The sequence below is a fragment of the Globicephala melas genome, chromosome 13 (genome assembly GCF_963455315.2).
Source record: "Globicephala melas chromosome 13, mGloMel1.2, whole genome shotgun sequence".
Taxonomy (NCBI): domain Eukaryota; kingdom Metazoa; phylum Chordata; class Mammalia; order Artiodactyla; family Delphinidae; genus Globicephala; species Globicephala melas.
Window position 1 is genome coordinate 27,606,958 of NC_083326.1, and position 20,817 is coordinate 27,627,774.

Here is a 20,817-nt window from a genome sequence, read left to right on the forward strand (position 1 = left end):
TTCATGATATTAGAAAATAAAAGATGTGCTCATAACTAAAGAACATTTGTTTAATAATGTAGTATCAGTTATTATAAATACAGGATTAATTTTATATAAGCAACTCAGTTGTATTACGATCTCAAATACCTTTGGCATCTTTGAATAATCCTGAATATAGGAAAAGATTCTTCATATGCTGAACCACTTGATCCTTGACTCTAAGCAGATGTTTTTAGAGAGGTTTGCGTATTCCACTAGTGCTAGTTATAATTAAGTGGCTGATTTCATCTATATTCTATTGTCAAGAGATTGCATCTTAATGGGCAACATTTATCTTAGAATCAGTCAGCCCCAGGCCGAGCTTCAGGCCACACCAATAAGAACTGAAATTGAAGTGACTTTGAGATTAAACATGCCTCTTCTAAGATGAGCACCAAAATACAAACTTTCGGTGTCACCCGGTGAAAGTCATGTTGCAGGCCCTTGATCACCTGTGGAAAGCATCTGTCTTCTGTGAGTCAGACATTAGGTGTTCCACCTTGTAAATCTGCCTCCACAGATACAGAGTGATGGTCTCACGGGCAGGGGACGAGCATGGTGACTGTGCGCACGGTTGTCGTCGTTAACTCTCTGTGTGAGCAGCACGTGGTGGGCTGCCAGCTTCTAGGGCAGCTTCTGGGCTCTTTGCGCCTTAGTTGGAAGTAGGCTGTTACCATTTAGGGATTTACAAATAAATCGATGTGCCCCGATGAGTCAGAATTTCACATCCAGAACGAAAGCATGTGCCTTTGTTCAGATGTGTGATATGGGTTTGAAGGCCATTTCCAGATCCGATCCAGGTAACACCCATGACAAAGGGTTTTCCTAGAAAACGGGCAAGTATTCTATAAGTACCCTTTCAGAGGCAGGAAGTTATTATTAGTAGAGGCTTGAAATTTAGCACAGCTTTTTAAGGAATTTAACATCGTCTTTTTGTTCTTACCTGAGTCTTTTTTTTTTTTGATTTTAGAATACTTTATTTATTTATTTATTTATTTTAAACATTTTTATTGGAGTATAATTGCTTTACAATGGTGTGTTAGTTTCTGCTGTATAACAGAGTGAGTCAGCTGTACATATACATATATCCCCATATCTCCTCCCTCTTGCGTCTCCCTCACACCCTCCCTATCCCACCCCTCTAGGTGGTCACAAAGCACCCAGCTGATCTCCCTGGGCTATGCGGCTGCTTCCCACTAGCTCTCTGTTTTACATTTGGTAGTGTATATATGTCCATGCCACTCTCTCACTTCGTCCCAGCTTACCCTTCCCTCCTCCCTGTGTCCTCAGGTCCATTCTCTGCATCTGCATCTGCATCTTTATTCCTGTCCTGCCCCTAGGTTCTTCAGAACCTTTTTCTTTTTTTTTTGTTAGATTCCATATATATGTGTTAGCATACGGTATTTTTTCTCTTTCTGTCTGACTTCACTCTGTATGACAGACTCTAGGTCCATCCACCTCGCTACAAATAACTCAATTTCGTTTCTTTTTATGGCTCAGTAATATTCCATTGTATATATGTGCCACATCTTCTTTATCCATTCATCTGTCGATGTACACTTAGGTTGCTTCCATGTCCTGGCTAAATAGAGCTGCAGTGAACATTGTGGTACATGACTTTTTGAATTATGATTTTCTCAGGGTATATGCCCAGTAGTGGAATTGCTGGGTCATATGGTAGTTCTATTTGTAGTTTTTTAAGGAACTCCCCCATACTGTTTGTAGATTTTTTCATGATGGCCATTCTGACTGGTGTGAGGTGGTACCTCATTATAGTTTTGATTTGCATTTCTCTAATGATTAGTGATGTTGAGCATTTTTTCATGTGTTTGTTGGCAATCTGTATATCTTTGAAGAAATGTCTGTTTAGGTCTTCCGCTCATTTTTTGGGTTGGGTTGTTTGTTTTTTTGATATTGAGCTGCACGTGAGCTGCTCGTAAATTTTGGAGATTAGTCTTTTGTCAGTTGCTTCATTTGCAAATATTTTCTCCCATTCTGAGGGTTGCCTTTTGATCTTGTTTATGGTTTCCTTTGCTGTGCAAAAGCTCTGAAGTTTCATTAGGTCCCATTTGTTTATTTTCGTTTTTATTTCCATTTCTCTAGGAGGTGGGTCAATAAGGATCTTGCTGTGATTTATGTCATAGAGTGTTCTGCCTATGTTTTCCTCTAAGAGTTTTATAGTGTCTGGCCTTAGGTTTAGGTCTTTAATCCATTTTAAGTTTATTTGGGTGTGTGGTGTTAAGGAGTGTTCTAACTTCATTCTTTTACATGTAGCTGTCCAGTTTTCCCAGCACCACTTATTGAAGAGGCTGTCTTTTCTCCATTGTATATTCTTGCCTCCTTTATCAAAGATAAGGTGACCATATGTGTGTAGGTTTATCTCTGGGCTTCCTATCCTGTTCCACTGATCTGTATTTCTGTTTTTGTGCCAGTGCCATACTGTCTTTATTACTGTAGCTTTGTAGTATATTCTGAAGTCAGGGAGCCTGATTCTTCCAGCTCCGTTTTTCTTTCTCAAGACTGCTTTGGTTCCTCGGGGCCTTTTGTGTTTCCATACAAATTGTGCGTTTTTTTGTTCTAGTTCTGTGAAAAATGCCAGTGGTAGTTTGATAGGGATTGCACTGAATCTGTAGATTGCTTTGGGTAGTAGAGTCATTTTCACAATGTTGATTCTTCCCATCCAAGAATATGGTATATCTCTCCATCTATTTGTATCATCTTTAATTTCTTTCATCAGTGTCTTATAGTTTTCTGCATACAGGTCTTTTGTCTCCTTGGGTAGGTTTATTCCTAGGTATTTTATTCTTTTTGTGGCAGTGGTAAATGGGAGTGCTTCCTTAATTTCTCTTTCAGATTTTTCATCATTGGTGTGTAGGAATGCAAGAGATTCTGTGCATTAATTTTGTAGCCTGCTACTTTACCAAATTCATTGATTAGCTCTAGTAGTTCTCTGGTAGCATCTTTAGGATTCTCTGTGTATAGCATCATGTCATCTGCAAACAGTGACAGCTTTACTTCTTCTTTTCCGATTTGGATTTCTTTTATTTCTTTTTCATCTCTGATGGCTGTGGCTAAAACTTCCAAAACTATGTTGAATAATAGTGGTGAGGGTGGGCAACCTTGTCTTGTTCCTGATCTCAGTGGAGATGGTTTCAGTTTTTCACCATTAAGAATGATGTTGGCTGTGGGTTTGTCATATATGGCCTTTATTATGTTGAGGTAAGTTCCCTCTATGCCCACTTTCTGGAGGGTTTTTATCATAAATGGGTGTTGAATTTTGTTGAAAGCTTTCTCTGCATCTATTGAGATGATCATATGGTTTTTCTCCTTCTGTTTGTTAATATGGTGTGTCACATTGATTGGTTTGCATATACTGAAGAATCCTTGCATTGCTGGGATAAACCCCACTTGATCATGGTGTATGATCCCTTTTAATGTGCTGTTGGATTCTGTTTGCTAGTATTTTGTGGAGGATTTTTGCATCTATGTTCATCAGTGATATTGGCCTGTAGTTTTCTTTCTTTGTGACATCCTTGTCTGGTTTTGGTGTCAGGGTGATGGTGGCCTCATAGAATGAGTTTGGGAGTGTTCCTCCCTCTGCTATATTTTGGAAGAGTTTGAGAAGGATAGGTGTTAGCTCTTCTCTAAATGTTTGGTAGAATTCGCCTGTGAAGCCATCTGGTCCTGGGCTTTTGTTTGCTGGAAGATTTTTAATCACAGTCTCAATTTCAGTGCTTGTGATTGGTCTGTTTATATTTTCTGTTTCTTCCTGGTTCAGTCTCGGAAGGTTGTGCTTTTCTAAGAATGTGTGCATTTCTTCCAGGTTGTCCATTTTATTGGCATAGAGTTGCTTGTAGTGATCTCCCATGATCCTTTGTATTTCTGCAGTGTCAGTTGTTACTTCTCCTTTTCCATTTCTAATTCTATTGATTTGAGTCTTCTCCCTTTTTTTCTTGATGAGTCTGGCTAATGGTTTATCAATTTTGTTTATCTTCTCAAAGAACCAGCTTTCAGTTTTATTGATCTTTGCTATTGGTTCCTTGATTTCTTTTTCGTTTATTTCTGATCTGATCTTTATGATTTCTTTCCTTCTGCTAACTTTGGGGTTTTTTTGTTCTTCTTTCTCTAATTCCTTTAGGTGTAAGGTTAGGTTGTTTATTTGAGATGTTTCTTGTTTCTTGAGGTAGGACTGTATTGCTACAAACTTCCCTCTTGGAACTGGTTTTGCTGCATCCCATAGGTTCTGGGTCGCCGTGTTTTCATTGTCATCTGAGTCCCTTTTTAAGGTAATGTTGATGAATGAATTGAGTTCTGCTTTCAGTGAGAGAAGGATCAGTTCTTTGTTTACTAGTTCTTTGTGAGGTTATTTTGACCTCCGTTTCTCCTAGGTTTAAGTGCAGTCAGTTACTTACTTCCCAACAGCTCTGAAATGTTAACGGCCCCTACCAGTGGGTGCGCTTTACCATCAGACGCTCTCCCCACTCTTCCTGGGGGTGAGGCCAGTCAGGGCATCTTTCCCGTTCCCGACTCCCCGTCGCCTCTCACCACTTTTTTGTTAATCTCAAGAAAAAAGTGATCTCACACCTTGTCAGCTTGTTATGAAACCCTCCAAAATTATCATTAAGTTTTCTTAGAGGCTGTGAAGACTTATCCCAACAAAGACTGAAAACAGGGTGGGTTTGATGAACATACAGAACTTGTTAATCCTTTAAAGGTTACTCTTTTTGAGTTAGAGTCATGCAGTGAAGTAGGGCTTAGATGGCTGTGATGTGTCCCAGGAGAACAGAAGAAATAAGAAAACGTAAGTGGGAACTAAAAGGAAGAGTTTACAGTGTTTACTTCAGTGTTGAATCTTCATTTTCCTGTTCAGAGTATTTAATTTGAATTTTAAATTACGGCTTCTAGAGCTTTAAGCAGATACTTTCATACGGCTAAGAGCTCTATAGTAAACAAATATAATGACAGCTTTTAATTAGTTTAATCATTTAATTGCATGCGAAAGAAAATTTTTAAACACAGGTTCTTTTCGACCATATTGAGACTAGTTCTGCCTGAACTAGGGTCATCCTTCTTGTGGGAAGTCTCTTGAATTAAGAACATTATTAAAGGTTGCATCACCACCACACTGTTTTGAGTTGAAATATGAGCTCTGGCCTTCCGTGAAGTTGTTCAGTCTTTTCTCTGAACTTTGCGTCAGGGTTCACCTTAGTTAATGAACTCGCAGGCTTCTGTTTTCTCTTTGCATTCCTTGTGCTGCACGTCCTGGAACCTTCCACTACCTTAACCGTCCTCAGAACGTTGGACGTAGTTCACTGGTCGGAAGGGGAGAAGGTCTGCGTCTCCTTAGTTGCAGGAGTTGTGGTGAGGTCTGGAGTCCTGTGGCTACTCCGGGATGATCCCTGAGCCCATGGTGGTGCTCTTGGCCGACGTGGCCCTCACACCACCGTGCTTCTCCCAGCCCGCGCCCTGCGGCCGGCCCCGTCCTCTCCTTAGGGTTCCGACTGAACAGCAGCTCGTGGAGCTGCTCCTCGCCAGGTCCTGCAGGGTCCTTCTTGTTCATCCTCACCCCTCCCGATGGCGGGTGTGTGGAGGGGATGCCCGGTGAGGAGGTGGCCCGGGTACCTCCGCAGATCCACACTCCCCTCCCGTCCTGGCGGCCGGGCACGCGCGCTGTGCAGACGCGAGTGAGGGGGGGCTGGCGAGGTTCTCGGGAGCCGCGTGGCTGCTTCAGAGCGGAGACTCCCAGCCTCCTAATGGTTGTACTGCTTTTGAAGGTTCCAGGTGTGTGCAGCACAGTGTGGGACTCCGGGAGTGTGGATCTGTGGAGGACGCCAGTTACAAGTAAGTAGCCTGGTTCCCTGTGCCCGACGCGGGCAGACCCAGGTCTCAGCAGAGGACCGCGGGAGTCTCGTGGTGTTTTGTGTTCAGACCTAATTAGGGACTAGTGTTCGGAATTTCTGCTTTAGGTGTCATCTTGGGGTCGCTAGCACCTGGAACGGTGGCTGACGCAAGTGGGTGATAAGTCACGTTTGCTAGGTGAATGGAAGGACAGCTTGTGAGAATTGTGCGTGTGTGTGTGTGTACACGTGCATGTGCATGTGTGTTATGCTTACAAGTAAAAACTTTAAACAGTTGTGTTTTGTTGGTGCCCGCCACAGGACTTTGATAGTACCATGCTAAGCCCATTTCGTTTGCCAGTAGGTGCATGAGTTTCAGTGTTGTGGAAGAGAAGGCCTTCCTTTCTTTGCCCGATCTGTCCCAGACGTCTTCCTTTCTGTTATATCATTAGCTACAAGGGGAAAATATTATAGTGTTTTGTTTTGTTCTCCAAAGAAGATTAAGGTGCCCTGCAGGATAAATTAGTATTTAAAGGATTGCATGAGGTTGATTTTGATTGCCTGTGTTTCAGAATAGGTGAACGTAAGCAGAGTTGTCAGATGTTACACTGTGGAGCTGGTTGTCGCTCAGTGGGTCCCATTTCATTCCTCTCTCCAGGCTGGTCTCTGGTCCTGGATGAGGACAGTGTCCTGGAAATTCTTGTCTGAGTCTCCTTCTGCACTGGCAGCGGTGACTGGGCCTCAGGGTCACTTTTTCACTCTCTTTTACGGCTTTTTTCTCTGTTTACACTTCAGAAGCAGAGTACATTTACGCGTAAGAACGTGTAGATATTTACAAAAGCCTTGCCATAACGTTGGAATCAAAGATACTGTGATGCCTTCATGCACTTTCACAAGCTTAGGCACTGTAAATGCTGACTATGACAGATGCGTTCCTTTATGAGAATTGTCTTCCCGTGCGAATAACATTGGACTTACCTACTTTCCCGTTTTGCCTCTTCTGTAGAACTTAATGCCACAGCTGGAAGCCTGCCTTTGACAACACCCATGTCCCCATCTGCCACATCTGCCCAGAACCTGGTCATGTCCTCATCGGGAGTGGGGGCAGAGGCCAGCGTCACGCTGACCCTGGCTGACACTCAGGGTTTGCTCTCCGGGGGGCTGGACACGGTCACGCTCAACATCGCTTCTCAGGTGAGTTCCTGTGTTCCCCCCGCCCCACGGGGTCGTCCTGGGGAACTTATCACTTTCCTGAGTGTGTGTTCTGAATACGCTCTTTCAAAGCTGAAGTGGTTTTTTCTGATTAAATTGAAAAAGTAATTTGTTAAATGCAAAGTGGGGAGTACAAGAAAATCCAGACAATACAGAAAAGCATTTAAAAAAATCCACTACCCAAACGGAACTGCATTTAACGTTTGAGTGTGTCTTCCCTTCTAAACCTTTCTATGCATACGTACAGATGCGTATTTTCTAACTTTTACAGAAATGAGCTCACGTATATATCGTGTAGTGTAAACTTTTCCCCCTCTCATTAATTATATTGTGAATATCTTCCCATCAATGATTTCAGCAGTGCAGACGTTTGTAATGGCTGTACCACCGTTCGTCTTGTAGATGAGTTTACTGAGGGGCACTGCATTGCATCCAGGGTTTGTTATTAGTAGGGTGGAAATTCTTATGCTCTGTATCACTTATGTTCTTAGATGAATCCCTGCAGGAGATGTGCTGGATAGAAGGGTGTACATTTTAGATAACGCATTGAGCTTAAGATGCCGAAAAACCTTTCACAGCTTAATTAGAAAACTCATGAGAAAGGATGATTAATTACAGTGATGAATCCCTGTAGTAAAGCGCTGTAGGAGTTTCGACAGCGGACCTGTCTGCTGGTCCCTGTCTGTGCGTGTGCCCGGCTGTGCGTGTGCCCGGCTGTGCATGTCCCTGGCTGTGTGTGCGCCCGGCTGTGCGTGTACCTGGCATGTGCCCGGCTGTGCGTGTCCCTGGCTGTGCGTGTGCCCGGCTGTGCGTGTGCCCGGCTGTGCGTGTCCCTGGCTGTGTGTGCGCCCGGCTGTGCGTGTACCTGGCATGTGCCCGGCTGTGCATGTCCCTGGCTGTGCGTGTGCCCGGCTGTGCGTGTGCCCGGCTGTGCGTGTCCCTGGCTGTGCGTGTCCCTGGCTGTGCGTGTGCCCGGCTGTGCGTGTGCCCGGCTGTGCGTGTCCCTGGCTGTGCGTGTGCCCGGCTGTGCGTGTCCCTGGCTGTGCGTGTGCCCGGCTGTGCGTGTGCCCGGCTGTGCGTGACCCTGGCTGTGCGTGTCCCTGGCTGTGCGTGTCCCTGGCTGTGTGTGTGCACGGCTGTGCGTGTGCCCAGCTGTGCATGTGCCTGGCTGTGTGTGTCCCTGGCATGTGCCCGGCTGTGCGTGTCCCTGGCTGTGTGTGTGCCCGGCTGTGCGTGTGCCCGGCTGTGCGTGTCGCTGGCTGTGAAGAGGCAGGCTGGGCAGCAGAGTAGACAGTCACCTGCTCTCCTGGCTGGAGCCTCGTCTCCGCTCTGGGCTCTCACTGTGCAGGGAAACGCTGATGGCTGTGGCATCCAGAGCAGGGTCTCTTCTGATCCTGCCACAGGTGCGTGCTGGCTGTTTTGACTGCAGGAAGATGGGTTAGCTCTTCTAGGTCCTCCCTCTTTCCCTTTGTAGAACGGTCACGTGTCCTCTGCTCGCTCTGGGCTCACGCCCTGTGAGATCCCCTGCCAGCATGCCCGGCCCTTTCCCCAGGGAACACGTGGGACACTGCATGCGAGGGGCTTCTGTCCCGGCCGACCAGAACGCTCCCTCCCAGGCGATTTTGACTCAGCAGCCTGGGCCCCCTGAGCAGTTGAGGGGTCTACAAAATTCATGTGCACTTGGGGAATGAGAATTATTACAATTTCCACCTCAGTGTAAATGAAATATAGCAAAGAAACAGACTGCAAGTAATAATACAAACCAAAAATAAGTGACTTCTAGATGATGCCATTTTAGCGGATTCAGGTCATCATTTCTGTAAGTATAGCTAATTGTTGAGCATTTATTTTATTAGGCACTTGATTTTTGAATCAGGGCATTTGCATTAGAATACTTAACATTAGCCTTTGGAACACCAGCCATAAGCTAGTAAATCACGTCGTATTCAGGATTCTTTTTAATTAAGCTTTTTTATTTTGAGATAATTGTGGATTCGCAGGCAGTTGTAAGAAATAGCACAGATCCCGTAGACCCCCTACCCAGTTTCTCCAGTGGTAGCATCTTGTAAAACCAGGGCACCGCACCCTCCAGGTGTTGTCATTGGCACAGTCAGGACGCAGAACACGCCCATCCCCACAAGGATCCCTCAGGTTGCCCTTTTAGCCACATCTGCTTCCCCTTCCCCCTGACAACTGCTGATCTCTTCTACAGTGTTGTCATTTCAAAACAAAAAGGAATTGTAATTTCTCCTTGATAAACCTGTATGAGCTAAGAGTCTCAAATGTCTTAGCTTTAGTTGGGAATATGTGAATTTATTGAGCCAGCACTTCTTCAGGTGTGTCAGAATTTCTGGCCAGCAGTTGGATTTGTTCTTGATTAATAAAATAAGGAAATGTGAATTTATTAATTTTGATTGACAAATTTGATTGATTTTTCAAAATTGGGTACCAACACTGGGTACCAACTGTCTAATCAGAGTGGGGGCCAAAGCCAGACACAGACACGTAGAAGTGCAGCAGTAACTGCTACTTGAAGATAGCAATATTCAACCGACTTCCCTGTGTAAGGGGGGTAGTGGACATGATGCTTTATTAGGGTACATAGGAACTTTTCAATCCATCCCACGTTTGTGTAAGAAAATTGGACTGATGGATGGAGATACCTAAAATGTTATTTCACTTTTTAAAAAATCGCCTATGGAAAGTAAAGAATCTTAATTGAAGCTCTCTTTTTTCTAGAATCTAGATGACCTTGTAAATTTATTTTCTGCCCCGTATATCCCATATTCTACCCCGTTGCCTTTGTTTCCCCATCTGCCTTGGGCGGCGTCTTTGCAGTAAGAAGTGCACCTGAAATCCTCTGGTGGAGGAAGTGCTCACAGTGCCGTCTGGCCCTGCATTTCATCTCCCTGCCCGCTCCTTGCCTCTGTCCTCCCGGTTGGGGCTCAGCCTGTGTCAGTCCCGTGAGGGCATTGAGCAGCAGCCCTCCCCTTCAGCTTGCAGGCCCCCAGCGACATGGGCCATGTTCTGTGTGGCCGTGTGACCCCTTACCCCTTAGCATCGTGCATTGATGGGGATTCTTCAAATCCATGGTTTTGAGTGAGTGTTTTGAGGATGTGTGAAATACACTTAGAATCAGCTTTAATGGTAGCAGTTCGAGTTGTGTTCTTAGTATGGAGCCTGCATTTGCAGTACAGTGTTGGTTCCTTTAGGTTGAACTTCGTCTCTGCACTCATTCCCTGCATCGCCCTCACCACATCCATTCTCTCTCTCTGTCTCAGATTCACAGTCAGTTGATAAAGGTGTGCTGGCGTGGCAGTAAGACTCAAAGTAGTTTTGTATGTCTATTTTTAAACAAATGTCCTTTATATATATATATTTTTTTTACAAGGTTACTGAGATATAATTTATATATCGTAAAGTTCACCCATGTATTTAAAGTGTGCAATTTAATGGTCTTTAGTATGTTTGCGGAGCTGTACAACCATCACCATATCAAATTTTAGAACAGGTCATCACCTGAGAAGAACCCTTGTCCCATTAGCAGTTAGCAGTCACTCCCCAAGTCCCTCCCTCGACCCCAGATCCACCCCACCCCTGCAGGTCTCCCCCAGCCCCTGGCAACCACTGATCCACTCTCTGCAGATTTGCCGATTCTGGGCACTTCCCATAAATGGAATCATAAGACTCTGGTCCTTGTGACTGGCCTCCTTCACTGGCTTGCACACGTTGTAGCCGTGTCATCATCATTCTGTTTTATTGATGAATACTGTTCCATTGTATAGCTGTACCACATTTTGTCTGTTGGTTCATCAGTTCATGGATATTGGGGTTCTCTGCCTGTTTGGGCTGTTGTGAATAGTGCTGCTGTGCACATTCCTGTACAAGGTTTCAAGTGGATGTAGGTTTTCGTTTCTCTGAGCGGAATTGCTGAGTCATATGGTGATTCTGTGGTTAGCGTTTGAGGACCTGCCAGCTTGTTTTCTGAAGTTACTGCACCATAAGAGATCTTTTAAATTACAACTGGATTTGATCATGTCACAACTTCTAAAGCAGTAATCACCTCTGCCAGGGTCAGCAGTTCCCAGCCTTGCTCACGGACCCCGCTCTCTCGGGCCCTGGGGGTGCGGGCTCGCCCCAGGTCATCCTGGTGAGCCCCACTCCACAGCCGTCGGCAGCCTGTGAAGAAATCGCCTATCAGGTACAGCACAAGTTTTATCCACAATCTCTCATAGTTTTCAAAAAGCGTAGCTTCAGAAGGGATGGGATGGAGGGTCCTGGAGAGTCCTGCATGGCCGGGCTCGGCGCCAGCCTGAAGACGTGTGTCTCCCGAGAGACGAGCAGGTGCTGAGCAGGAAGGACCCGGGGGTGGGGGGTTAGCACTGGGTCTCGTTTGTTCCATGATTTTCCAGTAATGCGGAAGTGTAGTTTTAAATCTATCACTGTCTTCTTTACTTGCCCACTGATCAGATTGCACGTGGCCATTTACTTGCCTTTGTTCTTTTTGTAGGATTTCCTGTCATACCTTTGCTGATTCTTTCAAGTCTTGCTATACTTTTTCATAGTATACACGTTCACGTGTGTGTGCATGACCTATTTCTCCTTTGACTAGTCCTTTTTCTTAAACGCAGTTTGGCAGCGGGGGTGAGGGTGGACGAACACGTAGTAAATGACAGAGTTCCACGTATAAAGGCCTAAAAACTCCTGGAACTTTGCAGAGAAGTAAAGACGAGGGGTGAGGACCTCGCCCGCAGTGGCCACGACAAGTGACCTGGGGGCCGGGTCTGCGGCTGGGGTCCCAGCCGGCGCCGTGCTCTGCTTCCCAGAGCCTGCCCGGTCAGCGTGCTTGAGGCACGCCTGAGCTGCTCGTTGCAGCTGCTCCCACGGGAGGCCAGGAGTCCGGCCGCCTCCCACAGATGACAGCCGAGCTCGGGGGCTGGGTTCGGGGCGGGGCTGCCTGTACCCCTCGCGCCGGTCCCGTCAAGCCGGGATTTCTGACCCGCTCCAGGTGACGGACGTGTCTCCTAACCTGGCCCAGGGTGGGCAGCCCGAGAAGGAGGGCCGGCTGCACCAGTGCCTGGAGTGTGGCCGCACCTTCGCCTCGGCCGCCCTGCTGCTGCACCACAGCAAGGAGATGCACGGCCGGGAGCGCATCCACGTCTGCCCCGTGTGCAGGAAGGCCTTCAAGCGCGCCACGCACCTCAAGGTACGCCCCCGCCCCCCTCCCGGCAGCGTCGCCGCTCTTCGCTTCAGGTCAGAGGCGCTGCACGGGCCTAGGACTCAGTGGGGTCAGGACTCTTCCTAGTGAGCGACACGGTTCCCATCTCTTTCCGAGGAAAGGCCCATGGAGGTGAACATATTTACAGATCACCTTGAGATGCCGTTTCTCCCATCGCGGGGACACGTATGAGAGCTCTGTCGGCACCTATGAGCAGGGCTCTGGGGAGGCAGGAACTTCCGTGACGGCTGGCAGGCTGCAGAATTGGTCTGGCATCCTGCAGGGGAATTAGGCGATACCTAACCACGCGAGAGCGGCTCCCACCATGAGAGTTGGCACAAAGGCATATATGCCTGCCCGAGCTCAGGGTTAGGTCAGCGTTGTTCGTAGCTGCCAGTCATTGGGGACAACCTGAGGGTCCCACTCTGGGATGTCCACACAGTAGAGGAAAGAATGAGGAAGGGTACTGTGATGTGACTTCCAGGACCACCGGTCAGGGGGAGTGCCCAGGCCTGTGACTTCCAGGCCAGAGCCCCTCCTCTGCTGCTGCTTAGTTACCAAAAGCACGAGAATCCTGTGACGCCTGATTGCACAGTGAATCCCACTCTTCCTTTTTCAGGGCCTTTAGAGGAGACGGTCAGTCAGTAAACCGAGTTTCTGTTCTCCAGGCCTCCATCTGCCTGGCACCTCTCGCCTCTTTTTCTACTGTTTTCTGAGATGAGAAGCCCCAGTATTAATGTGTTCTGAAAAGAGACTCCATGTTCGTTTTTAAAAGCAAAACACTGTCAAACGAAGTCTTCTTGCAGAGGCTGCAGCGCGAGGTCGGTGAGGTTGGCGAGCGCTCCTTATGCCTGAGGGGCCCCCAGCCCCGCCCGACCTCTGTGTGCCTCTGCCTCTGCCACTTAGAGCCTCTGTGCTCCTGGTCGGGTCACGTACCGTCTGCAGCTTCAGTTTCCTGCTTTATAAAATAAGGGTGTTAATACTTACATTTTAGGGTGAGTTTGAGGAATATAAAGCACTTAAGGCCTGCACTGAGCTCTTAGTAGACAGTACAGAAATTATAACTATACTAACGTTACAGCCTGATAGAGAAGAAATCCTTTTGAAGAGGGAAAAGAATAAAAATGGTTCAAGAAAATTTAAGATGTTTAAAATCGTATATGTTACTATATATAGACATAATTCTTCCATAAACATCCACAGTTTGAAATACTAAATTTGGCCTTTTAATACTTATAAGTTACTTTCTCTTGATGACCTTCAGAAATCTGGAATTTTTAAAAAATTACATTGTGCCAGAAAATAAGGAAGTACCCATCACACCCACATGCAGTATATGACGGGACCGTGTCAGGGGGACACGGGGGCAACTGAAAGAGTTCCTAGGGGCCAAAGCTGGAGCAGCCGGGGCAAGAAAACAAAGTAGAATTGGGTTATAGCCCACAGTGCAAAACCTCCACGATCGTTACTGGTGGAAACATGATCGACTGAACAGGCTAGTCTCCCGTGCAGAAGAATCCCGAGTAGCCCCTGTGGATGCTGTCCCCAAGAGGGGGTGGCCCCACTCCTTAGGGGCGAGCGGCAGCAAGGGCACGTGATGGGAGGGGGTACAAATGGCCGCCCTTCTCTGGAGAAACCTGACAGATGCTGCCTGCGTGATCAGAGTCAGTGCCAGCAGTGATGATACTGTGGGATGGAAATGGCACGGAACTCCCCACGGCCCACACCCCACAGCCCACAGCCCTGGTCTGGTGATGAGGAAAACATCAGACACCTCTCAGTTGAGGGACATCCTGCAAAATATCCAGCCGGTCCTGTAACAACTGTCACGGTGGCCGACAGGGAGGGAGGCCGAGACACCACCCCGCCCAGATGCAGCCCAGGGGCTCGGGGGGAGCCTGGGTCTCCCTGGCAAGCTGCAGGCCCGGCCTCCCATCCACCGGGTACCACCTCCGACTCTGCTCCGGGAACGCCCACGAGGGTCCGGATCGGAGGCGAGCCTGTGGTCCTCCTCCCACTGACGGGCCTTTCTGCGCCGGGTTTTCCTCTCCTGTTTCAAGTCTAAAGTTCTGGTAGGATCTTCAGTATTCCTCACATGTGTGTTTGTCTTTACCAGGAGCACATGCAGACGCATCAAGCCGGTCCTTCCTTGAGCTCTCAGAAGCCGAGGGTGTTCCAGTGTGACACTTGTGAGAAGGCCTTTGCCAAACCAAGCCAGCTGGAGCGACACAGCCGCATCCACACAGGTGACCGCGCGGCGGGACCCCCACAGCCGTGCTTCGTTCCCCCTCCGCCCCTCCGTCTCCTCGGGACCACGGGCTCGGCCTCCCACCCTCTCTGATCTTCTGTGCACCCCTCCAGGCCTCTATTCACCTGGCAGCCGGGCCAGAGCCCTCGGAGGCTCCCCCTGAGCACCCCCGGCAGAGCCCGCCAGACCTCCCTGAGCCCCCGAGGCCCCGCGGCCACAGGCAGGTCTCTCCCCGCATCCAGCTCTCTGTCTGGCGCCCACCCTTTTCCCGGTGCTCTCTGGTGGGTCATCGTCTTCCCAGCCCTTCTGTCCCTTTGCCGGCCGTCTCTGACTCACCTTCACACGGACGCCTCCTCCCGAGAGGCCCTGCTCCGCTGGTGCCCCGGCTGGCATGAGGGCCTCCTGTGTGGTCAGCAGGTGCCCGGCAGCCCTCCCCAGCCTGCGGGCCATGTGTCCTCAGGGATGCCCCTTGCCTGTCAGCGCAGACCCGGCGCCCACCGGGTGTCCAGCAAGTAGCTCTTGAGTGAAAAACAACCATGAGGTTACTTCATAATGCATTCGTTCAAAAGCACAAGCGAGAGAAACGACTGCCGTTTTTACTAGCGTAGATGCACGTGAAGGGTTTGGCATGTGTGTAAAGTGGGCACCTTGTGGCTGTCACTGGGGCCACGTCCCTGCTCACATGGGTGCCCCGTCGTCACTCCAGCTCCTGATGTCTTCAGCTTCCCCTTCCGTCTCCAGAGAATCCCAGCTTCTGAGGACGGTGTGATCAGGGTGGGCCCGCAGGGCAGTCTCCCTTTTGGTCACTCCCAGTCATCTGACGAGCGACCTAGTTCATCTGTGGCCGTTCTCGTTTCTCAGGCATGACGTCATCATAGTCCCAGGCCCAGAGTTCAGGGCAGGAGACCTTGGGGGGCCATTTTTGGGACTCTGCCTGCCCTAGGCAAGCTGCAGGAAGACCTCCTTTGTCGTTGGCTGTGGAGGGACACCTGGGGGGCTGAGGACCAGGTGCTCCCAGGACAGCCCTGGGGGTGCTGGCACGTGACCCCGAGAGGCAGCGTGGCAGAGCATGTGGGAAAGAACCTTCAAGGCCAGGGGGAAGGGCTGTGCCAGGCCCTGGGGCAGGAAGGGACCCGGTCCCTGGGACTTGGAAGTGGGTGCGTGACAGCGAGGGGTGGCAGGACTGCCAGGGCCGCAGGGGGTGGAAGCAGAGAGATGCTGCGTGGGGCGGGCCGGACTCCGCAGTGTGGCTGTAGGGCAGGCGTTCACCTGGGCAGGCCCCCAGCGGAAGTCAGCTTGGCGACTTTTCCCTCCATTTGTCAGTTTCCACGTCAGCTTGAAAGCAATTAAGTACCGTTTGAAGCATATTGTATAAACCATACTTTTAGTCAATTGGATTTGATATTCCCATGTCCTTAATGTCTTTTTGCTTTTCTGCTCAAAATGGATTAGAAACATTTTGTTTGAACCATATGTGCTCTACCTTTATTTCTGGGTGCTTCTAGGACTTTCCATAGCTTTTGATCAAGGTGTCTTTCATGGCTCCCCATGGAGTGGCCTTGCTGGAACCCTGTGGGTTAGCATCCTGAGTGAGGAACGTCCTTAGCCTGCTGTTAAACTCGCATCCCTTCTTCGGAGTTACTCTGTGCTGTGTGTGCTCGTCGAGCGCCATCTATCAGGGACGCTGACTGTGCTGTCTGTCCCCAGGGGAGCGGCCATTCCACTGCACCCTCTGCGAGAAGGCCTTCAACCAGAAGAGCGCGCTGCAGGTGCACATGAAGAAGCACACGGGGGAGCGGCCCTACCGGTGCAACTACTGTGTCATGGGCTTCACGCAGAAGAGCAACATGAAGCTGCACATGAAGCGGGCCCACAGCTACGCGGGTGAGGCGTCCTGGCTGCACGGTGCGCGGGGCTCTGTGAGCTGAGCGGTCCGCGCCCGGCCGGCCCCCAGGGGTTGGCCCTGCGTCCCCGCCTCAGGCTCAGGGTCCAGGTCGGGCGAGTCTGTGCCCTGTGGCTCCGCAGATGGGCCTCCGTGTCCCCGAGCTGACTCCCCCGCATTGGTGCCGGCAGGGCAGGGGCGTCCCTCTGTCCGCCTTGTTTCCCGCGTTGTCCAGGAATGCCCGCACCCTTTATGGAGACAGGCAGGGGCGGGGGGCTTGGGGCGGGGGCTGGAACGCAGCCCGCGGAGTGTCTGCGACAAGTCAGGGAGGGTTACAGCCTGCGTCTTGGGCTTGCTCTGCCGGTCTGGGTGCTGTGGCCACGAGGGGAGTCGGACGGCCTGAGCGTGGCGGGAGTAGTGCCCAGGGCTTTCCTGGAGCCACAGGGGTAGGACCCTTCGTGTTGTGAAGTTTTTGAGGAAGAGGAAGTTCTAACATCTACACACTAGTGCTTCGTGCTTTACTTTCTGTTAGAAAACTTGTGCCTGTCGTTATCACTAGTATTAATTAGTAATCGCTCATCAAGGATGTCATACGAACATAGGCTTTATGAGCATAGGGAACGAGCGCTCTGTGCGTATTCAAGTATTCGTATTCAAGTAACAGTAATTGTCGTCACCGACAGAATTATGAAACCTGCAGCTCAGATGACTTTTTTCACCGGGAAGGAAAACAAATCAACTTAGGAATTTCTTGTCTCCGTTTAAGTTGTCCTTATTTAAATGTGAATAATTTTGTGCTAGTGAATGTCTGGGACTCTTTCTTTATCACCACGGCAGGAACCTTGCAGGAACCCGCCGTCCCCCAGGAGCACGGAGGGGAGGTGCTGAGCCGTGCGCTCCACCTGGAGGAGGTGGAGCCGGAACCCGCGAGCGAGTGGCAGACCCTGGCCAACGTGTTCTGACACAGCCCGGCCCCGAGAACGTTTCCAGAGTGAAGTGTGGAGAAGAACAAAGCCCTTGGGATTTCTGTTTTGAAGCCTCAAGTGTTAAAAATGTTACCACAACAGCTAGAAAATTATCTGAAGAATCATTGGCTTTCAGAGACTTGAGGAAGAAAGCTGGGAAAGGTGGAAGCACGTTGCTGTTGTTCTGCGAATCACTGAACTCAGGTACTACGTCAGCAGTCTCGCCTACTCCGTGGCCAGTGCGTCTAGTTAAAAAGAAATTAACTGGATCGGACTCTCATTGTAGTGTGATTTCTTTGTATTAGCAAAGACAGAAGTTAACGTGGAAAAACCCAGATAGGTTTTCCTTCATGCTTTCTGTTATAAGAAGCATAGCTCATGAAACAAACATAAGATAGGTGCATGAAGTTCGGAAAAAACGTTACAACACGCAGGGAGGTTTTTTCCATCTTTTTCTCTGTGAATTTTGAAATTAGTAGAAATTGACTCTAATTTTTAGTCTACCATAAGTTAATATAACTAATACCTTGAGAGATGGCCGGACCAGTTCTCTCTCCATTACAAATATCTAATCGTTAGTGACAAGAATGCAGTGTCTGGGGTGTACACCCGGGGAGTAGAGCAAGCCTGACACACACGTGAGGATCCAGCTGTCCGCGCGGGATGATGCCACTCGCGCTGCCCGAGTCGATACTCGGGTACATGGGTCGGGCTACCGCAGAAAGCACAAGCCATGCACTGCAGGTCCGAAATCACAGAATGGTCTCCTGGGAACAAAGGGACTGCAGCCCTGTCCGCCTCAGTGATTAAGAAGTGTATTTGTACTTTGAGGGTAAGAACCTGTATGAGCCCCGTGGTTTTCTCTTCGTGCATAAGCAGGTGTATTTTTTATTTCAGGGAATTCTTTAGTATCATCAATGGTGCCACGTTGAACATGTCCCAAACCAAATCCTACCCCGCGCTGCCCACGCTGGGGCAGAGTGTGTGTCGTTCCCACAGCATTCCAAAGATGGAAACTTCTTTACTTCATGTGAATCTCTCCTTTGAAATTATTTATATGTTCTATATATAAATACATATGTACATATACAGATATATGGGCCTCTGTGTGGCCGAACAGTATATTTTGTAAATAAGCACTAGTCCCAGTTACAGAGAGAGCGACAGAGTTTTTACCTCCCAGCGAGCACTTCAGATCAGTATTGTATTCATTTTATTAATAAATGGATATCCTTGTCATTGTGACATAAAGCTGGGGTTGGTTTTTTGTTTTTGTTTTTCCTGAAAAATAATCGCCTTTATTTTCTCTCTCATTGCCTCGCTGGTTTCAGAAGAGAGCAGTTTTATGATATAAATATTGTATGGACTTTGTATATTAAGAGAGGAGCTCATTTCAGATTCCTGAAGAAAGAGACATTTTACTGTTATTTTTTGAAGGGGCGTCTTTTGATTTTTTGTTGTTCACGCTTCTGGCATATGTATATAAGTAACATCGATAGTGATATAAAACCTTTTGTTATGTGAAAATATTTAAGTCAGAAAACTGTTAAATAATATTACTTTTTTTTTTCAAACTGCTTTATGTATTGTATATTTTTTTAAGGGAGAAAAAAAAAAGCCTTATTTGACTTATTCTTGTGATGCTGGACTTGTATACCCTGAGGTTTTTCTTGGATGTCAGTGTGTATACCTGGCTGCAGTCTGTTATTCAGAATAATTGTCATTGCGCCAGAGTTAAAGGTTCTGCTTTTATTGCACTTTTCTTTTATAATTTTGTATTAAACTATTTTAGAAATGTTGATTAATTTTGGTGAACAAATATCTCCGAAGTTGAAATGATTGAAATCTTAAAAATTTTGTTTTTGCTAGGTTATTTATTTTGGTTTCAGCATTAAATGTCATCTCAGGTCAGTCTCTAAAAGGGGTTTGTTTAATTCCTAATTGTATAGAAAGCGTAGTTCAGTGAATTGTATTGGTGCACTGCCCAAGTAAGGCCTTACCAGGTGAATCTAAAGCCTACTTTTATTTTGGTTAATGAAAAAACAAATCTATCAATAATCTGTTTTGTGAGTTTTCTCAGTTTATTATCAGGCAAACACAAGACATTAATGTATTCTTTTGATTTACTTCCTAATTATAAAAGCTGCTTCTTTGCAAGACATTCCTTGAAAAATAAGGTTTTGTAAAGACATAATATCACTTGAACTTTTTGGTGGAGTGGAGTACAGGTTGATCTTTATACTTTACTGGTTGATAAAAAGTCTTCTGCCAAGAGATTTCTAGTCTCCTGCATAACCAGGGTTTTGAGGATAGATAATTGTATTTTTAAAAATATCTCATCATAGCGTATCTTCTTTGGAAATAACAATAAATAAAAAATGAAGTTAGGAAATGTGATTAATTTTTTTCTTTTAAAATAGTTTGGCACATGAATTCCTTTCAAGCTCAGGTTTTTACAGAAAAGCATTTTAATCATATTTTCCTGTACCTCTGCGCTTGACGAACGCTACCCTTGCAAGGTTTATTTGCAGATCTTCAAACTAAAAATCCGAATATGGTGTGATGACAGGCAGGCCGTCTGTGTTAGGTAGCAGTGTCTGTTGTTTTCACTGTTGGCCATACTCAGCGGTATCCTGGTCATAAATGACCAGGCAAGAAAACAAAGTAAGACTGTAAAGTAGTGCCTTTAGAAAGGGCGTGACTGTCTTTAACTGTCTTCTGTGGTAAGGTAACGGTGAAGCCCTTAAGTAAGCCGAAGGAGGGTGCGTTCCCTTCCCACCCATGATACTGAACTGGAAACTGGGATGTGGCTCACAGGCCGCTGGGGGGCAGGAGACAGCTGCACAAGTGGTCGCGTCTGCGTGAAATGGCGGTAGATGCAAATGGAAACACCTTTGCACTCCCACGCCCTGCCCCAGGCTCTCCTCTGTCCCTCTTAAAGGCAGGCGTGTGGTTGGAGGGTCCTGCAAGAATGGGGCTCAGCCTGCAGCCTGTTGGTTCAGCAGGAAGTCCCTCAAATGTCTCCTTATCCTCTGACAGCACGCTACTGACAAGATGAGGAGAATCGGTCCTAAAGTGAGTAGTTCCCATCCTTGCGTCAAGTTTCCATCTCCTCCAGTGTCAGCACTGAACTAGCGAGTGTTTCTCCAGAAGAGTATTTTGTAATTCCTGCCCATTGCCGTTGGTGAGCTTGAGTTCTACAAGAACACCAGTATTTATGCGCAAGAGGAGCGTGCGTTAGTACAGGGGCGGAACTCTGAAAAGGAGGTGGGTTTCTGTTCTTCCCACGGAGCTTCCTCTTTGCAGAAGGGTAGTGATAACTCATGAAGGTACACGTTTTTAACATTAAAAGATCATCACTCAGATTTATGTAAGTCTGAAACAGCTAAGGTGATCTTTATTTTTTCCTGGGCTTGCTCAGAGGGAATGGTAAG

The 20,817-nt window shown here is 47.7% G+C and overlaps 1 protein-coding gene across 7 annotated transcripts in view; it reads left to right on the forward strand.

Annotated features, from left to right (window-relative positions):
* Positions 1 to 18,957, forward strand: part of ZNF236 (zinc finger protein 236) — a 102,143-nt gene extending 83,186 nt beyond the window's left edge. For 6 of the 7 annotated variants that reach the window (XM_060310166.2, XM_060310160.2, XM_060310159.1 and 3 more), the window contains 6 exons: positions 6,865 to 7,052; positions 11,143 to 11,271; positions 12,079 to 12,276; positions 14,405 to 14,534; positions 16,244 to 16,420; positions 17,256 to 18,957. In XM_060310166.2, coding sequence (XP_060166149.1) covers positions 6,865 to 7,052; positions 11,143 to 11,271; positions 12,079 to 12,276; positions 14,405 to 14,534; positions 16,244 to 16,420; positions 17,256 to 17,380 — 947 coding nt within the window. In that variant the 3' untranslated portion in view covers positions 17,381 to 18,957. Of the gene's footprint in view, positions 1 to 5,795; positions 5,863 to 6,864; positions 7,053 to 11,142; positions 11,272 to 12,078; positions 12,277 to 14,404; positions 14,535 to 16,243; positions 16,421 to 17,255 lie in introns of those variants that run through there. The other variant, XM_060310165.1, reaches the window with a different exon arrangement.
* The last annotated feature ends 1,860 nt before the right edge of the window (positions 18,958 to 20,817 follow it).